The following is a 19,871-nucleotide window of genomic DNA, read 5'->3' as shown; positions in this document are numbered from 1 at the left end:
GAATGGAGCCTGACAAAATCCTACACGAGCTCTCCACATGCTCTAAATATTCACCGATGAAAGATATTGAAGTTGTTTGCTGGAAACGATATTTCTATATTTAGTAACGGGTGACCTTGACCTTTGACGGAATGAGCCCAAAAGTAATTACAAGCGAGCTTTCCACTTGTTCTTACTATACACCAAGTTTGGTGTCCATATCATGAATAAAACTTAATTTGCTGGAAACCCAGGTTTGACAACCTAAATCAGAAATTGCACATAGTGACACATATTTCCACTCTCTCTCTTTTATATGTAGCTTTTAGATCATATCTTTCAGTTAAAACATCAGTTAAAACACAAGTTTATCATAAAATCTAGCTACTGTGCTAACTTTTTCCATCTAATACTCACCTCTTTCTTGAGTTTCTCTGTACACGCAGGGCAGACATATTCCTCGTTATTTTTCTCCATTTCTGCTCCACGGGCTTTTGTAATGCCGACACATTTCCCATGAAACCATTCTTCACATTTGTCACAGCAAATCATGAACCTTGCAATCACAAAACGTAAACCTTGTATTCACAAAACATTAACTACCGGGTATGTGAAATAATGAAAACTATGAATTATTAGCCAGCATTTTTTTCCGGGAAATCTTTGATGTATTCCCTCATATCAGATCATAAGCTAGGTATTCATAACCACTGAGATCCACAAGAGCAACATTTTGATTCTACCAAGTTAAACAGCACTCAATGAAATAAATTGCAATTGAACATTAAAAGGGTAGAAGTGTGTGTGGGGGGGAATTTTTGTAGTTTTTGTTTTTTGTTTTTGTTTTTTTTTTTTTTTTTTTTTGGGGGGGGGGGTATATTTAGTGTTTTTTTACCATTCTGAAAATAGGGCCAGGACCTTTCTGACTGGGTCAAGTTTCTCATTTAGATAAGTTTCTCATTTAGATTAAAATTTGGAATTCCAATTTTGTCTCGAAATGGACAAGAATGCTTTAAGAAATAGATACATTTGTAGAGTAGATCAAAGAACGTGATCAAGTTATTTTTTCAAGATATCCAAAAAAAATAATTTCAATACATTTCAATTGGAATTTTATTTGGAGTGGCTTGATAATACAGGTGGCCTGTCAAAACAGGTGGCTCCTCAACAAGGTTTGACTGTATTCAACAAAATTAAAGTTTGTCGAAATCCACAAAGTCAGCCAACAAATGTTGAAGGAGGCATTAAAATGATAATGTTCTCTCTTGTAACCTAAGACCATTCCACATTTACCCCTCAATTTTATTTTTTTATGGAGGATTAAATTGCGAAAATGCTCTATCTGCTTCTTCACTTAATGTCACTAAATATCTTTTTGCTTTACTCTTTCATATGTACCTTTGGTTATGTGGCTGCCGACAGATACAATAGAGCTGGTCGGGATCTTCAAAATCATCGTCATCTCCACCGTCATTATAGTCCGAGTCAGATTCTTCCTCCTCCTCGTCATCTGAATTTCGTCAATGTGTAGACAGTTTAGACCAATAAGTTACAACAACCTTTTTAAATAATTTTGGGCAGATTGTTTAAAACTTTGGGTGGCACCAGGGGATCCATGCCCATTATGCTACAATGGGAATTTTTGTGCGCCCTGTTTCGACCTTTTCCTTACCAAGTAGAGGACTTGGTGAGTGGGCCAGTTTGTCTTAGAAGGCAGATGTTAAAGACATTGTTGTTAACCTTTAGAGGTGAAATATTTTATGATATATGCTGATATATTTCAAAATGCTATTTTTTCTAATGGCAAAATTTAGTTTAAAGTATTCAACACTCTAATATTTCATACACATCTCAACCACAAATCTTACTAAAAGGCATTTCCAAATATACTAACTCATTGGTATTCCTTACATGTACAGGTATTAACTTCAGCTCTGAAAGGTGATACAACTTCTATTACCCTTCTATTACCATAAAATAATAAACAAGAAATAATCCTCACCACTTCCAAGTTTTTCCTTCTTCAGAATTTCACTCAGCGCCTTCGACTTATTCCTCTTTGACCTCCCTGAAGGAGAAGCTTCTACATCTTCCACTACTTCTTCCTTCTCCGGCTTTACCTCTTTTACAAGTCTAGGCCTGGGATCGTTAATCTTAAGCCTTCTTTCAGAGAAAAAGTCTGCCATTCTCATCGGTTGTTTAATCTTTCTTTCCGGCTTAATTGAAACTTTCGGTTTTTCTTCTGTTATATCCTGCATTTTTTCTTCATCTTCTTTCTTTGCAGTTTTAGCTTCAACAGCCTTTATTTCTTGTTCCTGTTCATTTTCTTTTTTCAAATCCTTTTTATTTTCTTCCTCAATTTCATTTTCTTTCACTGTCACCATTGCCCCATCATCTATTGAATTGCTTTCTTTTTCTTTTTCTAACCCTTCTTTTACAGTGTTATCCTCATCCTTTACTTTTTCATCAGTTTCGGACTTAACCTCAGTGTCAACTTCCATTGGTTCCTCATTTTTACTATCAGGTTTAGCTTCTCCTGTTTCCATTGGGTCAGGATCAACATTCTCAATATCAACATCAACATCTTCAGCTTCTGCAGTGCATTCAACAGCATTAACCTTAACCTCTGCTTCATGACTAGAATCGCCTTGAACATTTTCAACCTGATCTTTAACTTGTTTATCTGATTTGACTTGTTCCAAATCAGGTAATTCATCAGTTATTTTGACGACCTCAGCACTCTTACTCTCTTTTTGAACCTTATCTTTTGTATCAATTTCAGCAAATTTCACTTTCGATTCTTTCACTTTTTCCGGCTCTTTTATTTCTTTCTTAACTTCTTCTTTCTCAACTACTGGAAGATTATCAGGTTTAAACAAATCAATCATAGAAGAATCCATAGCTTCATCATTTTTCTTGGATTTCTTTTTCAATTTTCCTGTAATAAGTTTACCATCTTTCCCAACCTTTTTACCAGCTTGAACAATTTTTCCAGCCCTTTCTCCACCAGTATCCCTCCTTTCCTTCACACCCGCAGCAGATTTGTCACCTTCCCTATCTTTTGACTCTTTCCCATTCTTAGTAGATACTCGATCTTTTGTTTCAGAATCTTTTCTCTTAAATTTATCCTTATGCCTCTCCCTATCCTTATCTTTATTCTTAGAGTGATAAGATGATGTGGAAGAGTGTCTCCTATCCCGATCATGCGAATGTTTCCGTTCACTCCTTTCAGAGTCCTTCCTATCATGAGAATCCCTCTTTCCACCATCTTTTCTATCACTAGATATTGAGTCTCTGTGCTCATGTGAATGCCTTCTATGATGATGATGTGGATGATGATGGTCAGAATGTTCAGATGGCTGTTTTTCTTCAGTTTTCACATCATCTACTTTCTGCTTATCACCATCAACACTAACACTTTGTTCTTGAACTTCTAAAATACTCTCTTCCCATTTTTCATTTAATTTCTCTTCATTCTGTTTATCTAATTTTACTTCACCTTTTTCGTCTGTTTCATTTTCAACTTTATTATCTACTTTAGCATTATCAATAACCTCCTTTGTTTGATTAACATCTTTGCTAGTGTTTTCTACATTTTTCATTTCTACATTATCATCACAATCTTTTTCCAATTTCTTCTCTCGTAACTCTTCTGTTTTGTCAGCAGCTAGTTCTGTCTTACTCTCTGCTACAGGGAGAGCATCAGGCTTGCTGTCATGTTCAGCTTTAACCGGTTCAGAAAGAAGATCCATGCCCAGGTTAGCAAATATGTTTTGCTTTTCTCTAGATTGGCTGGATATAGCTTCTGACATAGCTTGTGCCTGGAATTATACATTCATAGAATATTCAACTTATAACCACATGTAAACAAAGTATAATTCCAATGCATGTTTTGTATACAACACTTAATAATAAATATTTCTACAGGGCATTTTCTGCCCATTTTGGGAAAAAGACCCTTGACATTTTGGGAAAATTTGCTTCTCGAAAATGCCAAAATTGGGAAATACAGTCTAAATAACAAGCTGTCTTAGCTACTGTGAATGAAGAAATTATTGCATATTAGTTTCTTTTCCCTTTCAAACACCCAAAATGGCTGGAATATCAATCATTTCGGTGTAAATATCTATTGCAATAAATCATGACAGATAATATTTCATACTGATATATCTGATAATATTTCATACTGATACATTGTATATCTGAGTGTGGTAAAAATCAATGATTTCTGAATTCAACTTGCCACAAAACTGTACATCACATAATTTATAAGGATGTTGAAAATGAACCAGTACAGGTAAAAACACTCTTATAAAAAATTTAATAATAATCTGAAGATTGGGAAAAATATCATATATTTTGCTTCGGGAATGGGTTTGATAGTCGGACCCGTTCATTATATTGAAAAAGCCCTGTTCTGTCACATTTTAACTATTCTGATTAAAACCCAAAGGATTAGATTAAGTTATTTTATAAACTTATTCATTAATATGCATACACAATTTAACACATTTTAAACTCAATGACAAAGTCAGAATTTTATTTTTCATACATGTAAATGATCTTTATAGTATCTACATAATTTTCCAAATTTAAAACCATATATGAAATGGGTAGAACAAACACTTTCAGTGAATGACAATTTTATATAACCCTACTGTTCAAAGTCTACCCGTAGTTCTTTCTATTTCTACACTAACAGTCACCTCATCTGTTTTTTCAGTATCCTCTGTCTTTGGTTTCTTCGACGGCGTCGCTGATTCAACCTGTCCTCTCCGCTTGGCTGCTCTAGCAGTCATTATCTAAATTTTAGAGAAATATATTCATGAATAATTTGTGAATACTAGGATTCAATCGGGATAAAACTTTATGTATTTTACATCAATTGAAATGAAGTTTTATTAACTTATATAAGTCACTCTGGTTGGCAAAGTGTTGCGCACCAGTGTGGAGAACTTGGCAAAAACCCATTTGTGGCTTGGTGACCACCATTCATGTTACGGAAATATTTTATTGTTGATAGTCAAACTATATGGCAGTGTTTTGGAACTATCATACATATGTGAACATTACAGAAGAATTTATTACAACATTAATGATATCAAACTCACCTTCTTTGGCTCTGTTGATTTCGGCAAAGTTTCCAGTTCCACAACTTTAGCTTTCCTAGGGGGAGTTTTAAGAGACTCACTCTCACTCTGTGTATTTTCTCTGCTTCTAGTCTTTCTCAGAGAAGTCTTCGGCACCTCTTTCTCCTGTTTTCCTTTCTTTCCGGCTTCTGCCTTATTCTTCGCACCTAACTTCTTTTTCGGTGAAACATCAGAACTTTCCGGCTCTGTTTCGGTCATTTTCCCCTTCTTTTTATTTGCCTTCATTTTTTCCTTTTTCTTCTCCAACAACTTGCTCTTCTTGGCTTCTTTAGCCTCTTTCAGTTTCTTAAGTCTCTCTTTTTTCGTTAATTTTTTATTTTTCTTTAATTTTGGAGATTTTCCAGCTTTCTCTTTCTCTGTATCAACATCACTTTCATCCGAATCACTAACATCTTTTTCTCCCTTTTTACCTTTCCCTTCTTTCTTCTTGTCCTTTTTACCCTTTCCTTTCTTTTTACCTTTTAATTTCCCCTTTTTCTTACTTTTTTTTCCACTTTCCCCTTCGTCACTTTCATCATCAACATCCCCCTTTTTTCCCTTCCCCTTTTTCTTCCCTTTTTTCTTCTTCTTCCCTTTTTTGGAACCTTCCACGTCACTATAATCACTATCCTGTTCATATTTCCCCCCTTTTTTCTTCTTTTTATCTTTCACCTTCACCTTCTTGTCTTTCTTCTTACTCTCCACCTCCTCGGCTTCGCTATCCGACTCTTCAACATCAGGAACATCTTTATCTGATTCACCATCGCTCTTATCTTTTGTTTCCACTGGACTATCTTCATCTGAAGCTCCACCTGATCTTGGAGACTGCCCAGATGTGCTGTTCCCTCCCCCTTGGCCTGGGATTTTCGATGGCGACTGCTGTTTAAGAAATTTTAACAAACTTATTAATTGTGTATATGTATTGTTTCTATCAGGCACAAAGATCTTTTTTTCAAAACATCGGTCCCTGAATCTACAATAAGAAAATCGAAAACTTTCACTTTTGGAACCTATATTTATGGAAGAATTCATGTACTTTGGCTATAAGGCTAGCGCCCCTTCCCCATGCTAAAGTAAAACTTAACAACGTCCTCAAGGTCATCATATATTATAAAAGGATATTTGTTAAAGTTATTCATATTGTGTGTAGTGTAGGTCAGATCAATGTCAAGGTTATTTTGGCTAAAAAAAGAAGGAAAATGTGTCCTTGATTTATAACATTGATGAAATTTACTAGCAAGCCTTAAGTATTTTCGATAAAGTAATATGGTAATCCATCAATGCATAAGTAAGTTATAGCGCAGACACGAGCAAGTGTACTCTGACCTTTAAGAGTCTCGTGTGACCTTGACCTTTGAGGTATGGACCCGGGTCAAGGTCACTGCACACAGTCTCAATGAGGACAACATTTGTACCAAGTAATATGGTAATCCATCCATGCATGAGTAAGTTATAGCGTGGACACAAGCATGTGTACTCTGACCTTTAAATGTCTCATGTGACCTTGACCTTCGAGGTATGATCCCGGGTCAATGAGGACAACATTTGTACCAAGTAATATGGTAATCCATCAATGCATAAGTAAGTCATAGCGCGGGTATGAGCATGTGTACTCTGACCTTTAGATGTCTTGTGTGAACTTGACTTTTGAGGTATGGACCCGGGTCAAGGTCACTGCACACAGTCTCAATGAGGACATTATTTGTACCAAGTAATATGTTAATCCATTAATGCGCAAGTAAGTTATAGCGCCAACATCAGCATGTGTACACTGACCTTTAAATGTCTTGTGTCACCTTGACCTTTGAGGTATGGACCCGGGTCAAGGTCACTGCACATCGTCTCAATGAGGAAAACATTTGTACCAAGTAATCCATCCATGCATAAGTAAGTTATAGCCCAGACACAAAATGTTACAGCTAGACCACAGACGGACGGACAGACAGACAGATGGACAGACAGACAGAATGACAGACGGACGAAGTGCATTCCTATAATCCCCTCCCCACTCCGTGGCTGCAGATTAAATATACTTTTTATTATTGGTGGTAAAAAATAGCTATGATGTTTTAAGGAATTTTCCACAGATAAACAAGGCAAGAAGGCCTTCAACCATGTGTTGTGAACTTTGAACGCATGTTTGACCTCCTGATTTTCCGAAAAAACTCATAGCCTTACTCGGGTGAAATGTGTTTACCAATGTATTCAGTCATTTAAAAACATGTTTATAAATGCATGTGCAACTAGTGAAATACGACTGCATTCTTGTGGTAGGCTAACTTCATGAAATTAGGCAGAGGAAAAAGAATAATAGCAATTTACTGGAGCCATCATAATCAGTTGAAAATTTTATTAAAAAAAAGAACTTAAGCGTAGATTCTTATCAAGTGTCCACAGAGTTTCGCGGAGTTAACCCCTCTAAGGAACGCCGCGTTCATTATTCTTAGGTCGACTAATCACCCTCCAAGGGCCTTAAATTCAATCTCCGAGGAACACAACACAGTCGATAAATTCATTGTGATGGTCGCAATAGCAAAATCATGCGGAGGGAAATGGAAAGAGGGTCTAACTGGTTGAGTGTGCTGTAGCCTGTAAAGGCCAAATCTGTTCATATCTATTACCTGATCAGCACTGTCATCAGAGACGCCAGACTGTTGTCTCTCAGCCTCCATGGCTTGCCTGTTAGCCAGCATAATTTTCTCTGCTAAGTCACGCTGTTTCTGGTCACTGATACGAGAAGATGCCCTGAAAAGAGTGAACAAAATTTTACAGCTGATTTTTTATCAAAAGGCCTTCATTGCCTGTGTATGGGTCATTTAATCATTTCTGCACTATGTGTGTCTGCTACTGGTCATTAATACCAGAAGATGTCCTGGAAAATAAACAAAAAGGAAATAAGTAAACAGTGTCTGACAAATACACTGCCCAGGACCCTTGGGCTACAAGAAATTTACGTCAAACTAAGTCAAATCTTTTTTCTCAGGAAGCCTTCTGGGCTTCCCACATATTTCAAAGACAGAGGAAAACATTAAATGCCCTGGCTAGTTAAAACAGAAACAAGCGTGGCAAAACAGAGCAGCACACATGGTGTCTATGATCTGTGAGACTAGGAAAATAAACATTTAACCGAGAGGCAAAAACATTTAGTGTAAGGAGTCACAAGCTTGTCAGATTGTGGGACTTCTCAGCCAATCAGCTTTTGATATAAGCAGACTGCAATATGTTACTTGAAAAATGAAATGTTTTATATATTCGGATAAACTTTTAATTTTTTTTTAAAATACCATATATATGGACAATTGAATAAAATATGCATGGACTGAAATGACAGCTGATTTGCCATTTGAATCCTTTGAGGCAGGTTTAGGATTATGACAATTCAAAGTGTCGGAATAGAAGGAACAGTTTTTAATCAGATGATGACTGATATTTGCAGATAAAAATATATACTCTTAGCAACAGGGAATAAGTAAACATGACAAAATTTTAATGATGAATATGAGTTATGACAATGACCTTTGACTCTATGACCTCAAATTCCATCTGAGATATTAACTGGTGGCCCAAAACCAAGTTTGAGGACCATGGGTGCAGGCATTGTAAAGTTATCACACAGACAAGGTTTTTGCGTTCAAGATCACTGTGACCTTGACCCGATGAACCCTTAAGTCAAAAGGGGCCATCTACAGGTCAGACCCAACCCTCAAGTCAAGTTTGAGGGCCATGGGTACAGGCATTGCTGAGTTATCACTTGAACAACATTTTCGCAATCACTGTGACCATGACCTTTGGTCCGATGACTCCTAAAATCAAAAGGGGTCATCTATTGGTCAGGCCCAGCCTCCATGTGAAGTTAAGTGATCATAGATCCAGGCATTATTGCGATATTACTGGGAGAAGATTTGTTAACTTTTTCACGTTAAAGGCTACTGTTACCTTGACCAGATAATCCCTAAAATCAAAAGGGGTCATCTACAGGTCAGGCCCAACTGCAAAGTCAAGTTTGAGGGCCATGGGTGCAGGCATTGTCGAGTTATCACAAAATCTATAGGGGTCATCTACTGGTCAGGCCAAGCCTCCATGTCAAGTTTGATTGCCATAGGTCTAAGCATTGTTGAGTTATCACTCGGACAAGCTTTAAAATCCTTTTACCAATAAAGGTCAATGTTACCTCGACCTTTGACCAGATGTGTTTACAACTTTGGCCCCAATTTTGTAATGAAAATTCGTTATCAAACAATCCCAACCTGAGACCAAATGGGGACATGACCCCACTAAGACCACCACGACCCCTGCCACGTCCTTTACCCGGGCTCCCGGTCACCCAATCGTCATCCATGAACTTGTTCCGGGCCGTAGGGCGACCTGACTTGCGTGGGGAGTTTGTGGGGCTCTCTGTGCTTGAGTCTGGCATGTCAACATTGGAGTCTGAAACAAGGCAAAAGATAATTACAATGACAACAGACCAGTTGATTATAAATACAGACAATGTTTCGATGACCAAACTCCGGAAAGCTACAGTTTTAAATAATAATAAATAAATATTGAAGACTGCTTTAATTTTGAAGTTCTTTATCCCTATTTTTATTTTACTTTGGCAAATTCTTAATAAAAGAAACAACATACCTCCAGCAATCAGTGCTGTTTGAAGCTAAACCAGGTGCAGAGATTCATTACCTTTATCCATCATTGTTTAAGACGCCCACCCAGGATGCTACCTTCTGGTTTACTACAACCATCTGAGTTAAAACTTCTTATACATGTACCTCCAACCGTCAATGCGGTTAGAAGCTCAACCAGGTGCAGAGATTCATTACCTTTATCCATCATTGTTTAAGACGCCCACCCAGGATGCTACCTGCTGGTTTACTACAGCCATCTGAGTTAAAACTTCTTACCTCCAGCCATAAGTGCTGTGGGAAGCCCACCCAGCTGCAGGGAATCATTAGTGGGCTCCACCATGACAGGAAGAGCCCGGGACACTATGGGCTGGCTTACTACCAGCTTGGGCTTCTGGGCTCGATCTGGGTTCATGCAGTATCCATGGTCCGAGAACACCACACTCAGTATGGACTCCTACAATGCAAATTGTAGTGACACCTTATTATTTCTGCATTGCTTATATTCTTTAATATGTTTCCGAGATCATTTATCTTCAGTATGTTTATTTATTTTGTTGGTAAAGGAATTTAACAATGTGTTCTATCCCACAAAATAATTGGGATCCCCCAGATCCTAGATATACTTTTATTTCCTCCAATAATGAAGAGCAGAACGTATTTACAACACATATTTCAATGATAAATAAAGCATTTACGCAACAACAAAAACAATTAGAGTGTGCATGTCATAGAAATAACGTACATGCAACTGACTTCATATTTTATCAACAAGCTCATGTATATACTGCAGTGAAACAGAACAAAAGCTGCAATAATTAATGCTCAGTAGACATTAAATACACAATGTCAATTTTTTTTTTTTTTTTATTTAAGCTATAACACACTCGCCACGTTTCTATTTAATGCTTGTTTCAGGAAATATGCCACCCTGACATTATTTAATTTTTCACCATCGTTCTCAGTCGCTAGTTTAAATATGTGAACACACTGTTCCTCAATTGGATACCTTATTAGTTCAGTAAAGGCATCAATGGTACACGAATCCAGCACAGACTCACACAGTTTCACTTGGTTTGCCTCATTCTCATGACATATGAACATTAAATGCACATTAAGGTTTTCGACATAAAGTGAAAAAAATTTGCAAATCTGTCGGTATTGTCTTGAGAGTACAGAAGCAAAATATCTTAAAAGTTGTGCACATACATTTATTAATTTTGGAGTGTTCCTGCATATAATCCATAAATTTGAGCAGTCGTCAATTCGCAGAATATCTCTTGTCACATCACCATGTTTGTCTCTAATATGATCCATTATTTTAGTCTTCTCCATTTTTATCACATTTGTATTCAGAATTATTTTCCAACTTAATTTTGATGGGAAAATTCCAGACGCCAAGTATTCAATAAGAATATGTTCCAGTGAATATTTCCTTAACAACCGAAATATATCTGGAATAAATCCCACTATCTGTCCGTCATAAAACTGAAACTTCGTAAGTCTATACACAAATATCTGTTTTGCATGATACATACATGGCAGTCTACATAGTTGTCCAAAATACTGCAACTTCCGGTAATCAACAATAGTCTCTACCGAAGTAATATTAAGGGCACTAAGAGCAATCTCTGTATTTGTGTTGCGATGGAATCCCTGTATGTGTTTTTTGTTTGTTTGTTTTCATCTAAATATATATATAGTACATTTGCAGTTGCTTGCAAAACTATGCATACACATGTAGTAAATTGTCCTGACTTGGAATTTATGTAGTTTCTATTGTATTCTAAGCAACCATAATTGTAATAGTGTATTCAAAAATAGGAATAGCTTAATAAAGATCACTTGAAATGATTATTTTTTACTCACTGGTAGGTAGTCATCGTTATCCCCACCGTGAGCTGATGTTGAGGGTATTGCGCCATCCCCAGCCCCTCCACTCACAGGGATAGGCGTGGCTGTAAACTGGGCTTCTGATTGGTCCAGAGCGAGCAAGTCTAGCCCGCCTCCTGACTGCTGTAACAAATCTTGGACGCTAGCTGATTGGAGAACCTCGTCCAGTTTGGTCAAATGTTCTTCTGAGAAGCCACTGAACGGGGTTTTTTTATAAAGAGATCAAAAAGAAAAATATTGCAGGTTGACAAAATGTTGAACAAACTATTAAATCATTTTTGCTGAAAATTCATGGCTAAAATGGAACACAAACTTGTTGAAATAAAGTTAACCTGGTATTGCTTGATGTGGTCAATAATAAAATATTAAAAATACTCATTTGACAATTACACAATTTTTTAAAGTGTCCATCATAAGTATCCCCATTTTGTTTTTAAATCTTGTTGAATGTTCATACCTCCATACTGTCATCAAAGTTCCAATTTAAATTTTGTGGATTCTGGCTAATTGATAGGTCACTTGGTTCTGCCTTTGTGATCTTAGACTCCGCCTCTTTTGTAGCTGTTTGGCTTACTGACCCTGAAGCAGCAGCTGATTGGCTTCCCAAATCACCTGACTCCTCTCTTGAATCTGATTGGTTATTACAATTGTCTGAAGAACCATTCATCGCATATTACTGAAAACCTAAAAAAATGAAAATACAAATATTCATAAAATTAGAACTGTTATCTGTTGCCCATAACTTCTCTATAAAAGGTCACCTTGCCCTTTGGACTGACAGCTATTGACCCTAAAATTAATTGAGGTCAGCTACTGACAAAAATTAATGTGCTAAGTTATTCTGAAGACACTACACCAAGTTGTTAGAAGTTTATTGATCGGAAATTAAATGGATTTTTTGGTGCTAAAAGCCATCATGACCTTGACCTTAGGTCACCTGTTGACCTGACCATGAAAATTGTGCATAATGAGTTTGAAAATTCTACACCAAGTTGTTCAAAAATACGCTGATCGGCTTCTGTCAACTTTTCACTGCCATATTGGGTTAGCCATTTATGATTAGTATATTTATCCTACGCAGTGACTTCCCCTGTCGCAGGGTTCCCGCTGGCGCATTCGGAACTCCTCGGCCATTTTTTTCAAAAACAACCTCGGATGTATGCCGGTACATCAGTTGAAGTAGTTCGTATTTTTTTGAATTATATCGTTATTTAAATTTAGTGTTTTAGAGATGTATTTATTGATCTAAGTTTAAATTGATTACCAGTGAAGTGTATTATTGCAAACATAATTAAGATTCCCAAGAGTTAAGACATAAAGTTCAACTGCTAAATAAAATTACTACGCGATCTACTTGCAGCGGACTTAAACGTACCTCTTTTTGAGTATGTAAACCGTCCAAATACATCCGAGGTTGTTTTTGAAAAAAATGGCCGAGGAGTTCCGAATGCCGCTGGCGATCGCCATTGTCGACAAAATCGCAAAAGTGGCGACAACTTTTCAAATTTGGCGAATTTATGGCGACAACGATTTTTTTCTAAAATATTTTCTTAAAATGACGTAAGTGGTGACCATGCGGCCTGCATGATAATCGATTCTGTCACTGTCATAAATCAAGCGCATCTGCTAGTGCGACAACAAAAATTAATCCGATAATTAGGGCAAGCAGTCACGGCCCAGTCAACACCTCGCTAATTATTGCAGAATTTTATTGCTTTCACGGATAAACAATGACATCCTTAAACTGTTATGTCTCTTATTAGCAAACAATTTTAATATTTAGCTCAACAGCCTTGTGTTAGTTTTAAATATGCAAATCGTAGAATTTTATGCTGTCGGAAAGTCACGTGATATGCAAATTTCGTAATGACGTTTATGCGCTAAAAATAGACTTGCTTTCGGTTTTGTCGCAATTTGTAATTGCTATAAATGCAGCATTCTAAGAGTTCAAAAAGTGTCAAAAAGATTAACAGAAATCAAATAAATAGGATTAAACCCCATTTGATAAGGCTTCTAATATGTTGGCTGGAGTAAAGAGTAGGTAGACAAATTTCTATTAGGAAAGTTATGGCCCTAGTTTGACAATGTATATTTCTTCGAGTTTCCATTTATTTTAAATTTATCTCATAATTTCACAAATGTATTCTTTTATTGTATGCAGGCATTAGACTGAAATCAACATATTGATGTTTATGTCACATTTTTTTGCGATATTTTTTATTTATATACTAGTCCATATACAATGGATTTTGTCAACAGAATAACAATTTGCTATTAATATCTTGTGCTTCATGTACAACAAAATGTTATGATTTGCACGACAATGTGCTAATTAAATGCAATTTAAGGCTCTTAAAATGCTAAAACTCCATGAGCTTCAGGGGGCTTCGCCCCCTTGGCCCCCACAAGGGCGCTGCCCTGGACCCGTAAGGGGGCCTATCGCGGCCCCCTTAACCCCCCGCGAAAAAGTGGCGACAACTTTTTAGAACCCAGGGGGAACCCTGCTGTCGGGACATTGATATTCTCGATACATTATTCATAAGGTTGATTTTTTTCGACTGTTTTCCTGGTTAATATACATATAAATATATTTGTTTTATTAAAGCTAAAAAATAAAAAACCTTATTTATATGTGTTCACATTTTTATCAAATATTGATACCCTTACCTGAAGATGACTACCTGATTTCAAATGCGCATTTTATTAGTGGAGTTTAACCGAAACAGGTGCGCGTTATATTTGCGCAAAATATACTTAGCGCTGGGATCTTGGCTAGAAAAACAACAAGTGGGATATGGACACGTAGAGTCGCCAACACAAAAATCGTCAAAGACTCTAAAGCGGCTGTTTATATTGACTATTCCTTACCATGAACGTTATCTCTTTAATCAATCTTTCACTATACCCCACAATATGAGCATATTGCACACTGCATTCATTTTTATAGTTTTCCTCGCATGTCCCCGCGTCAAGTCAATGCTATATGCGGTGTTGCGCAGTGTTAAATAACCATAATAAAGTTAGCTGTTGTCATTTGTCAGAAGGATATTTCTATGTTCCTGTCTTATAAAAACAATTCTAGTCAGTGTTATGAACTTTTTCAAAAATCTCCTTTTTACCTGCGACACCTGTTAAAATACTTGCATATCGGGGTTAGCTGCATCTCAGCAATATGCCACATGCATGTTTTCAGAACTTACACAGTAGCAGCAGATGAATGCGGTGATACGTGTACCACTGCTTTGGCTAACGTGGAATATATCCCCAAAATGACACAATATCCCCAGCGCAGGTGACACATTCTTTGTGTGGCTGGTAGTGTAAGTATGGCAGGTATATATGGCAGTCCATATAAACAGCCGATTCAGAGTCTTTGATGAGTTTTGTTTTGGCGACTCCACGCTTTAAGATGCAACTTATTGTTTACCTAGCCAAGAATGACAGATCCCTGTGCTTTAAGTATATCAAGTGGCAAGATAACGCGCACCAGCTAGTAGTTCCAAAATGGTGATGCTTTGTTGACATAAGCCGATCTAAATAAGTGTTTCATGAAACACTAATGTAATAAGAGATAGGTATTGGCTAAAAATAATTAATGTATTACTTTTTCGTTTTTATTTAACAATGCAGTGTAACATATTGTGGAATTACAGTCAAAGAATACATCTTACATTGGTATGTATCAGTCGACTTGTGGCGTTAATAAAAATAAATATCCAAATGTTAAAAAAGTTCCCTTAACCCGCATTATAGTGGCTGGTATGGCAGGGTAAAAGATACCAGCCTATAAATAATGCGGTTTGAAACCTAGATAAACACAATGGGTACTCCTTTGCTATTAACAAGGCGCCAGTAATGCCACTGACAGGCTGGCAAAAGACAAAGTGACAATTAAAGTCAAAGAATACTCCAAAGACAAAGAGGTGGTCTGACAAAGAAGCCCAGGCAGGAAATGGCATCTGATATTTTCAACACAATCCAAAGGCACAGTTACATGTTATTTCGAAATGATGGACAGAACCTTAACAGCAGTCCTTGTAGTTTAATGGTGTAGGGGTTTACAAGGACGTAACAAAGCAACGACAGTAACAAAGCAAAGACAGCAAGGTGGCTAGAGCACTTGAGATGCGCGCCCTTGCATCAGTCCATTCTGACACAGTTCCCCCAAGTTCTGGCCTTTTTTCAGAAGGCTGGACAGAGTGGGATGCAGAACATGCTTGACTATTGACATCACATTTTGGGTTTCCACCAATGTTTGAAGACCAGAGAGCAATATAAAGACTTTCCTAGTAAATATCTATCCATTCATGGATTAGTCTAAAATAATAGTTATACGGGATTCTTCCAATCCCTAACGTCTAAACGGGAATGTACAAAAAACGGGGGTGTTTTAAAAATATTGAAATTGTTTTAAGTGAAGTATTTTATGGTTGAAATTGATCATAAAGAGTTATATTCATATTTTACCATGTAAGTGAAAAGTTATTTTGCACTAAACAAGCATTTAATGCATTAAAACAAGTTGTTTACCTTTCCAATAAAACGAAAGTTGACTGACACAGACAACAATTATGCGAAGGGGAACAACTCGATACAATCGTAATAGCTCGGCCTCCTCCGACAAAGCTTCGAGATAGACCTCGTTATACAATCGTAACAACTCGGCCATGGCCGAAATGTTCCGAGCGATTTAAAACTGTGCCCTAAAGCCTTGCAGGTGCCCTTCATGTATATATCGGTATGTTTTGACAGAATGAAATGAAAAAAAGCCGTCAAACTGATAATTATAAGTTGGATATTTATTTTTTTGTGTACGGAACTAATATAAAATAACATTATCTGGTAATATTTCTTGTTTTTATGATATTTTATAGACGCTATATGCTTTAACCCGGAATCCTGATCGGAACAACTACCCACTTTTGATACTAAACAATTTGTACGTCAAATCCGTCAACGTACAATTATTTGGACTAATTCATGGATAAGCCAATGTCAATGTAAAAATACTACACTACAGTATTTAGGAGAAATAATACATACCCATGAATTTGGAAATAAAATTGTTTACAACATTATCAAATCAATGGACATGTTAACAATTGAGAGGTTATAAAAAAACTTGTGGAATATTAATTTACTGATGAAATCATAACGATGTCCTAATCACAAAAAAACTACAAGTGTATCGTGACAACAGCTAAAGCAAAAAGATTTACACAACTTACGCATGCAATAATAATAAATGTTAATTATTATGCAGATTAAACACAACAATACTGCATGCATGCGTCCAAGTGTCATGAAACCCACATTTTTCTACTCTGCATATTTTCACAACATGCTGTACGCCATTTTAATGCGTCACGTGACATCATTTAAATATTTCACGAATTAAAATTTTGGCAAAGGCAATGGTTACAAACAACTAAAAAACGCGCATCAGCTCCCCTCATGAATTACTTCCCTTAAAATAACACATGTCATAGACGAGTTCTCTTGACGACACGTTGCAAACAATGGATATATTGCTTTAACTTCAGTTTGCGATTAACCATCGCTTACGATATCTGACATACATATGCTATGCATACTTTATATGTATTTTATATTAAGTACTTCAATGTCTAATAATCTAGTTTCACTGTTAGATGTTCATGCCGGTCAACAACTTTAATTTAACATAGCTTATGCTTGCTGTTGTTCATAGTGACCAAATATAAATAAATTTTGGATTGTAAATTATGAATAAGATGAAATGACCTCTGTAAATATGGAACTATTCAAAACTGAATAAACTTTCATCAAGTTCGACATATAGCTGGAAACAATAACAAAATTCTCCACAACTTATTCTGATTGCAGCAGTGACATGTTATGGCATCATTCAAAAAATGTAATCCACGCAATAACAATATTAAGGTTTATCAATATGAACACGGATCTACGAAGATTAATTCTGAAAATTGTCACGAACGTTGAGGTATTACCTCTCAGTATCTCAAAAAGTTAAGAAAAACATCATGTAAGCAGCGAAAGGCTTGGCGCTTTTTAGACAAGTTCTCTAATAAGCAGAGCTTTTTCCGCTAGTACATCTGACATAGACCTACCTAAACATACTCTTTACTTAGTTGATGATGTGATATAGTGTTGTCAAATGCTATAATTATAAAATGTGCAACGACATCCAGAGTTCTGTATGTAATACGTATATCAGCATATTACAAGCATACAGGGAAAAGGATTGAAGAGATAGCTTAGAGCTTATATTAAGACCTCTCTCCTTGGAGATAGTTGCTTTAGGGCATATATTATATTCTTGTGATGATAAGTATAATTAATAATTATGTTGACACACTTTAAGACCTCCTCCCCGCTGTTTTATATTACCTTTCTCCCGCATAGTACATGTAGAACCATAATATAGTTGCTATACTACAGGCAGTATATATAATTATTATTGTGACTAATCGCATTCGAGTTGCACTAGAAGTTGTTACCATAAGAACGTATTTTCCAAATATTGTAATTATTTAAGAATTAAGTGTTTCTATTTGTACTTCAAATGTTCCAGTTGATATCTGGGACCAGTTACGCACACATATGGCCACTCATCAAGTTCTTAAACACATACTCAGAATTATTAAGAAGGTAACAAAGAGAGGTCAGTTTCACAACAGTTTTTTTAAATTCATTAAGAGTTTTACTTATCTCGCACGAACGGTTGTACATCTTTGTGTTACTAAGGGCTTTGATCGGTCAATGTTAAGGGAAATGTTCCCTTTGGTCCTCCTATTTTTCGATCTACGCGTGAGCGGGTGGGATTGAGGGCAACCGTAAAGCCACGGGCATGCGTTATCCGATGAATAACACACTTTATAATAACAAGTAATGCCTAAATTGGCCGTCATTTTCGTCTGAAGCTTTCTATATGATTAAAATACAATATCTGTCCGGCGATCCCATTGATTGAAACATGATCGTAAATAATAGCTTTGCTTTAGCTTCTTCAGTTTTACACCCTGATAGTAGGCCAACACCAGTAGATTTAGAGGGCGGTGCCCCTCCACCTCCTGGAATCGTCCAAGTTAGTTTTGTTTTTATGTGGATATCGGAGAGAAAAAGGAATAATATACTTTCAAAATGCACCGTTTCGGACTAAAAATTGTTAAAACATTCTTCAGAAGTATCCCAAACTCTCTTACCATTATTTTAATCAATGCAAATTTCGGTTTTGAGAGAGGGTCGCTAGTCAAAAGGTTGCGCCACTAAGTTTCGCCCCCTCTGAAGTTGAACCCTGGAGCCGCCCTGCTTGTTCACCCTGTCTTTACTTTATTCCCAACACCCGATCGTATATTGGAGTTTGAGTAGTCAGGTCAGGCAATGTCAAGAAAACAACTTATGAACCTCAGTATTTTACTGATTTTAGCTACGAAAGAGCTGCGACTAATACTAGGATATATTTTTCGACGCTTTAATATCTATGATCATCTTTTCGAACTGGCTAATAATAATGAACGCATGTTTCATCACCTCCTCATGTACAATATTTGTAGACTGTTATATAAGAGTCTGGAAAATACTACGAGTTTTGGTGTGTTTTTTATATTAGTTCTTTGTGATTTCCCGTCAACATATTTGGACAAATATACTAATCGTGCGGCGATATCCATAATTTTCATTTTCAAAAATATTAACCATTTATACTGGCATTACAACGCCGTAGACATTGCCACGAAAATGCTATGCCTCCGGATATTCTCCAGTAAACCATGTTTTCGACATGGTCTTCGATGACGCTGATTTATTTCCGATTAGATTTAAAAGCGTTATTTCAATCAAAATCCCTCGGCCAGTACCCAAAAGAACAGACTTTCCCGAAACTTTCCGGAAATGACCAGGGTCAATTAACAATATTGATCTTATCTTTTTCCTTAGATATGCCTTAGTGAATCCATTAAGCCTATTGGTCAGCTTAAGAACAATCAAAACGCTCAGTTTCTGCCCGCTGCAATTTGTGTTCAAAGTTACTAGTTTGGCGAATATCCAAAAACGGTGGGAACAAAACTCCCCCTTTGGCCTCGAAAATATGTTTCAGTCACACTTGGGGATGTGACGGGGTCAAGCCATAATACATGCACTATAGGGCGCGGGCAGACTTTTATAAACTCGACAACAACAACAACACTCAGTTTCTAATCTTAAATTAAAGTCCAATCTAAATTGCTTATTGAAGACGGCCTCTGTACGT

The 19,871-nt window shown here is 36.7% G+C and overlaps 1 protein-coding gene and 1 long non-coding RNA gene across 2 annotated transcripts in view; both read right to left on the bottom strand.

The window, feature by feature from the left end:
• LOC128204669 (uncharacterized) overlaps window positions 1-11,827 on the bottom strand; it is a gene marked incomplete at its 5' end in the record, with an annotated part of 52,969 nt that extends 41,142 nt beyond the window's left edge. Inside the window, 9 exons of the mRNA XM_052906068.1 lie at window positions 397-535; window positions 1,378-1,489; window positions 1,982-3,800; window positions 4,686-4,781; window positions 5,091-5,987; window positions 7,730-7,853; window positions 9,356-9,536; window positions 10,007-10,184; window positions 11,597-11,827. Coding sequence (XP_052762028.1) covers window positions 397-535; window positions 1,378-1,489; window positions 1,982-3,800; window positions 4,686-4,781; window positions 5,091-5,987; window positions 7,730-7,853; window positions 9,356-9,536; window positions 10,007-10,184; window positions 11,597-11,827 — 3,777 coding nt within the window. The remainder of the gene's footprint in view (window positions 1-396; window positions 536-1,377; window positions 1,490-1,981; window positions 3,801-4,685; window positions 4,782-5,090; window positions 5,988-7,729; window positions 7,854-9,355; window positions 9,537-10,006; window positions 10,185-11,596) is intronic.
• A 250-nt stretch (window positions 11,828-12,077) lies between these two features.
• LOC128204132 (uncharacterized) lies at window positions 12,078-16,981 on the bottom strand. The gene is made up of 2 exons (XR_008256099.1): window positions 16,849-16,981; window positions 12,078-12,304 (listed from the first exon to the last, which is right to left on the bottom strand). It is a non-coding gene; the product is annotated as an uncharacterized LOC128204132 (long non-coding RNA).
• Window positions 16,982-19,871: the final 2,890 nt, after the last annotated feature.

Source organism: Mya arenaria, chromosome 10 (assembly GCF_026914265.1).
Source record: "Mya arenaria isolate MELC-2E11 chromosome 10, ASM2691426v1".
NCBI classification, from domain to species: domain Eukaryota; kingdom Metazoa; phylum Mollusca; class Bivalvia; order Myida; family Myidae; genus Mya; species Mya arenaria.
The sequence above is the reverse complement of the archived record's forward strand: the minus strand, read 5'-3'. Positions and strand labels throughout refer to the sequence as shown.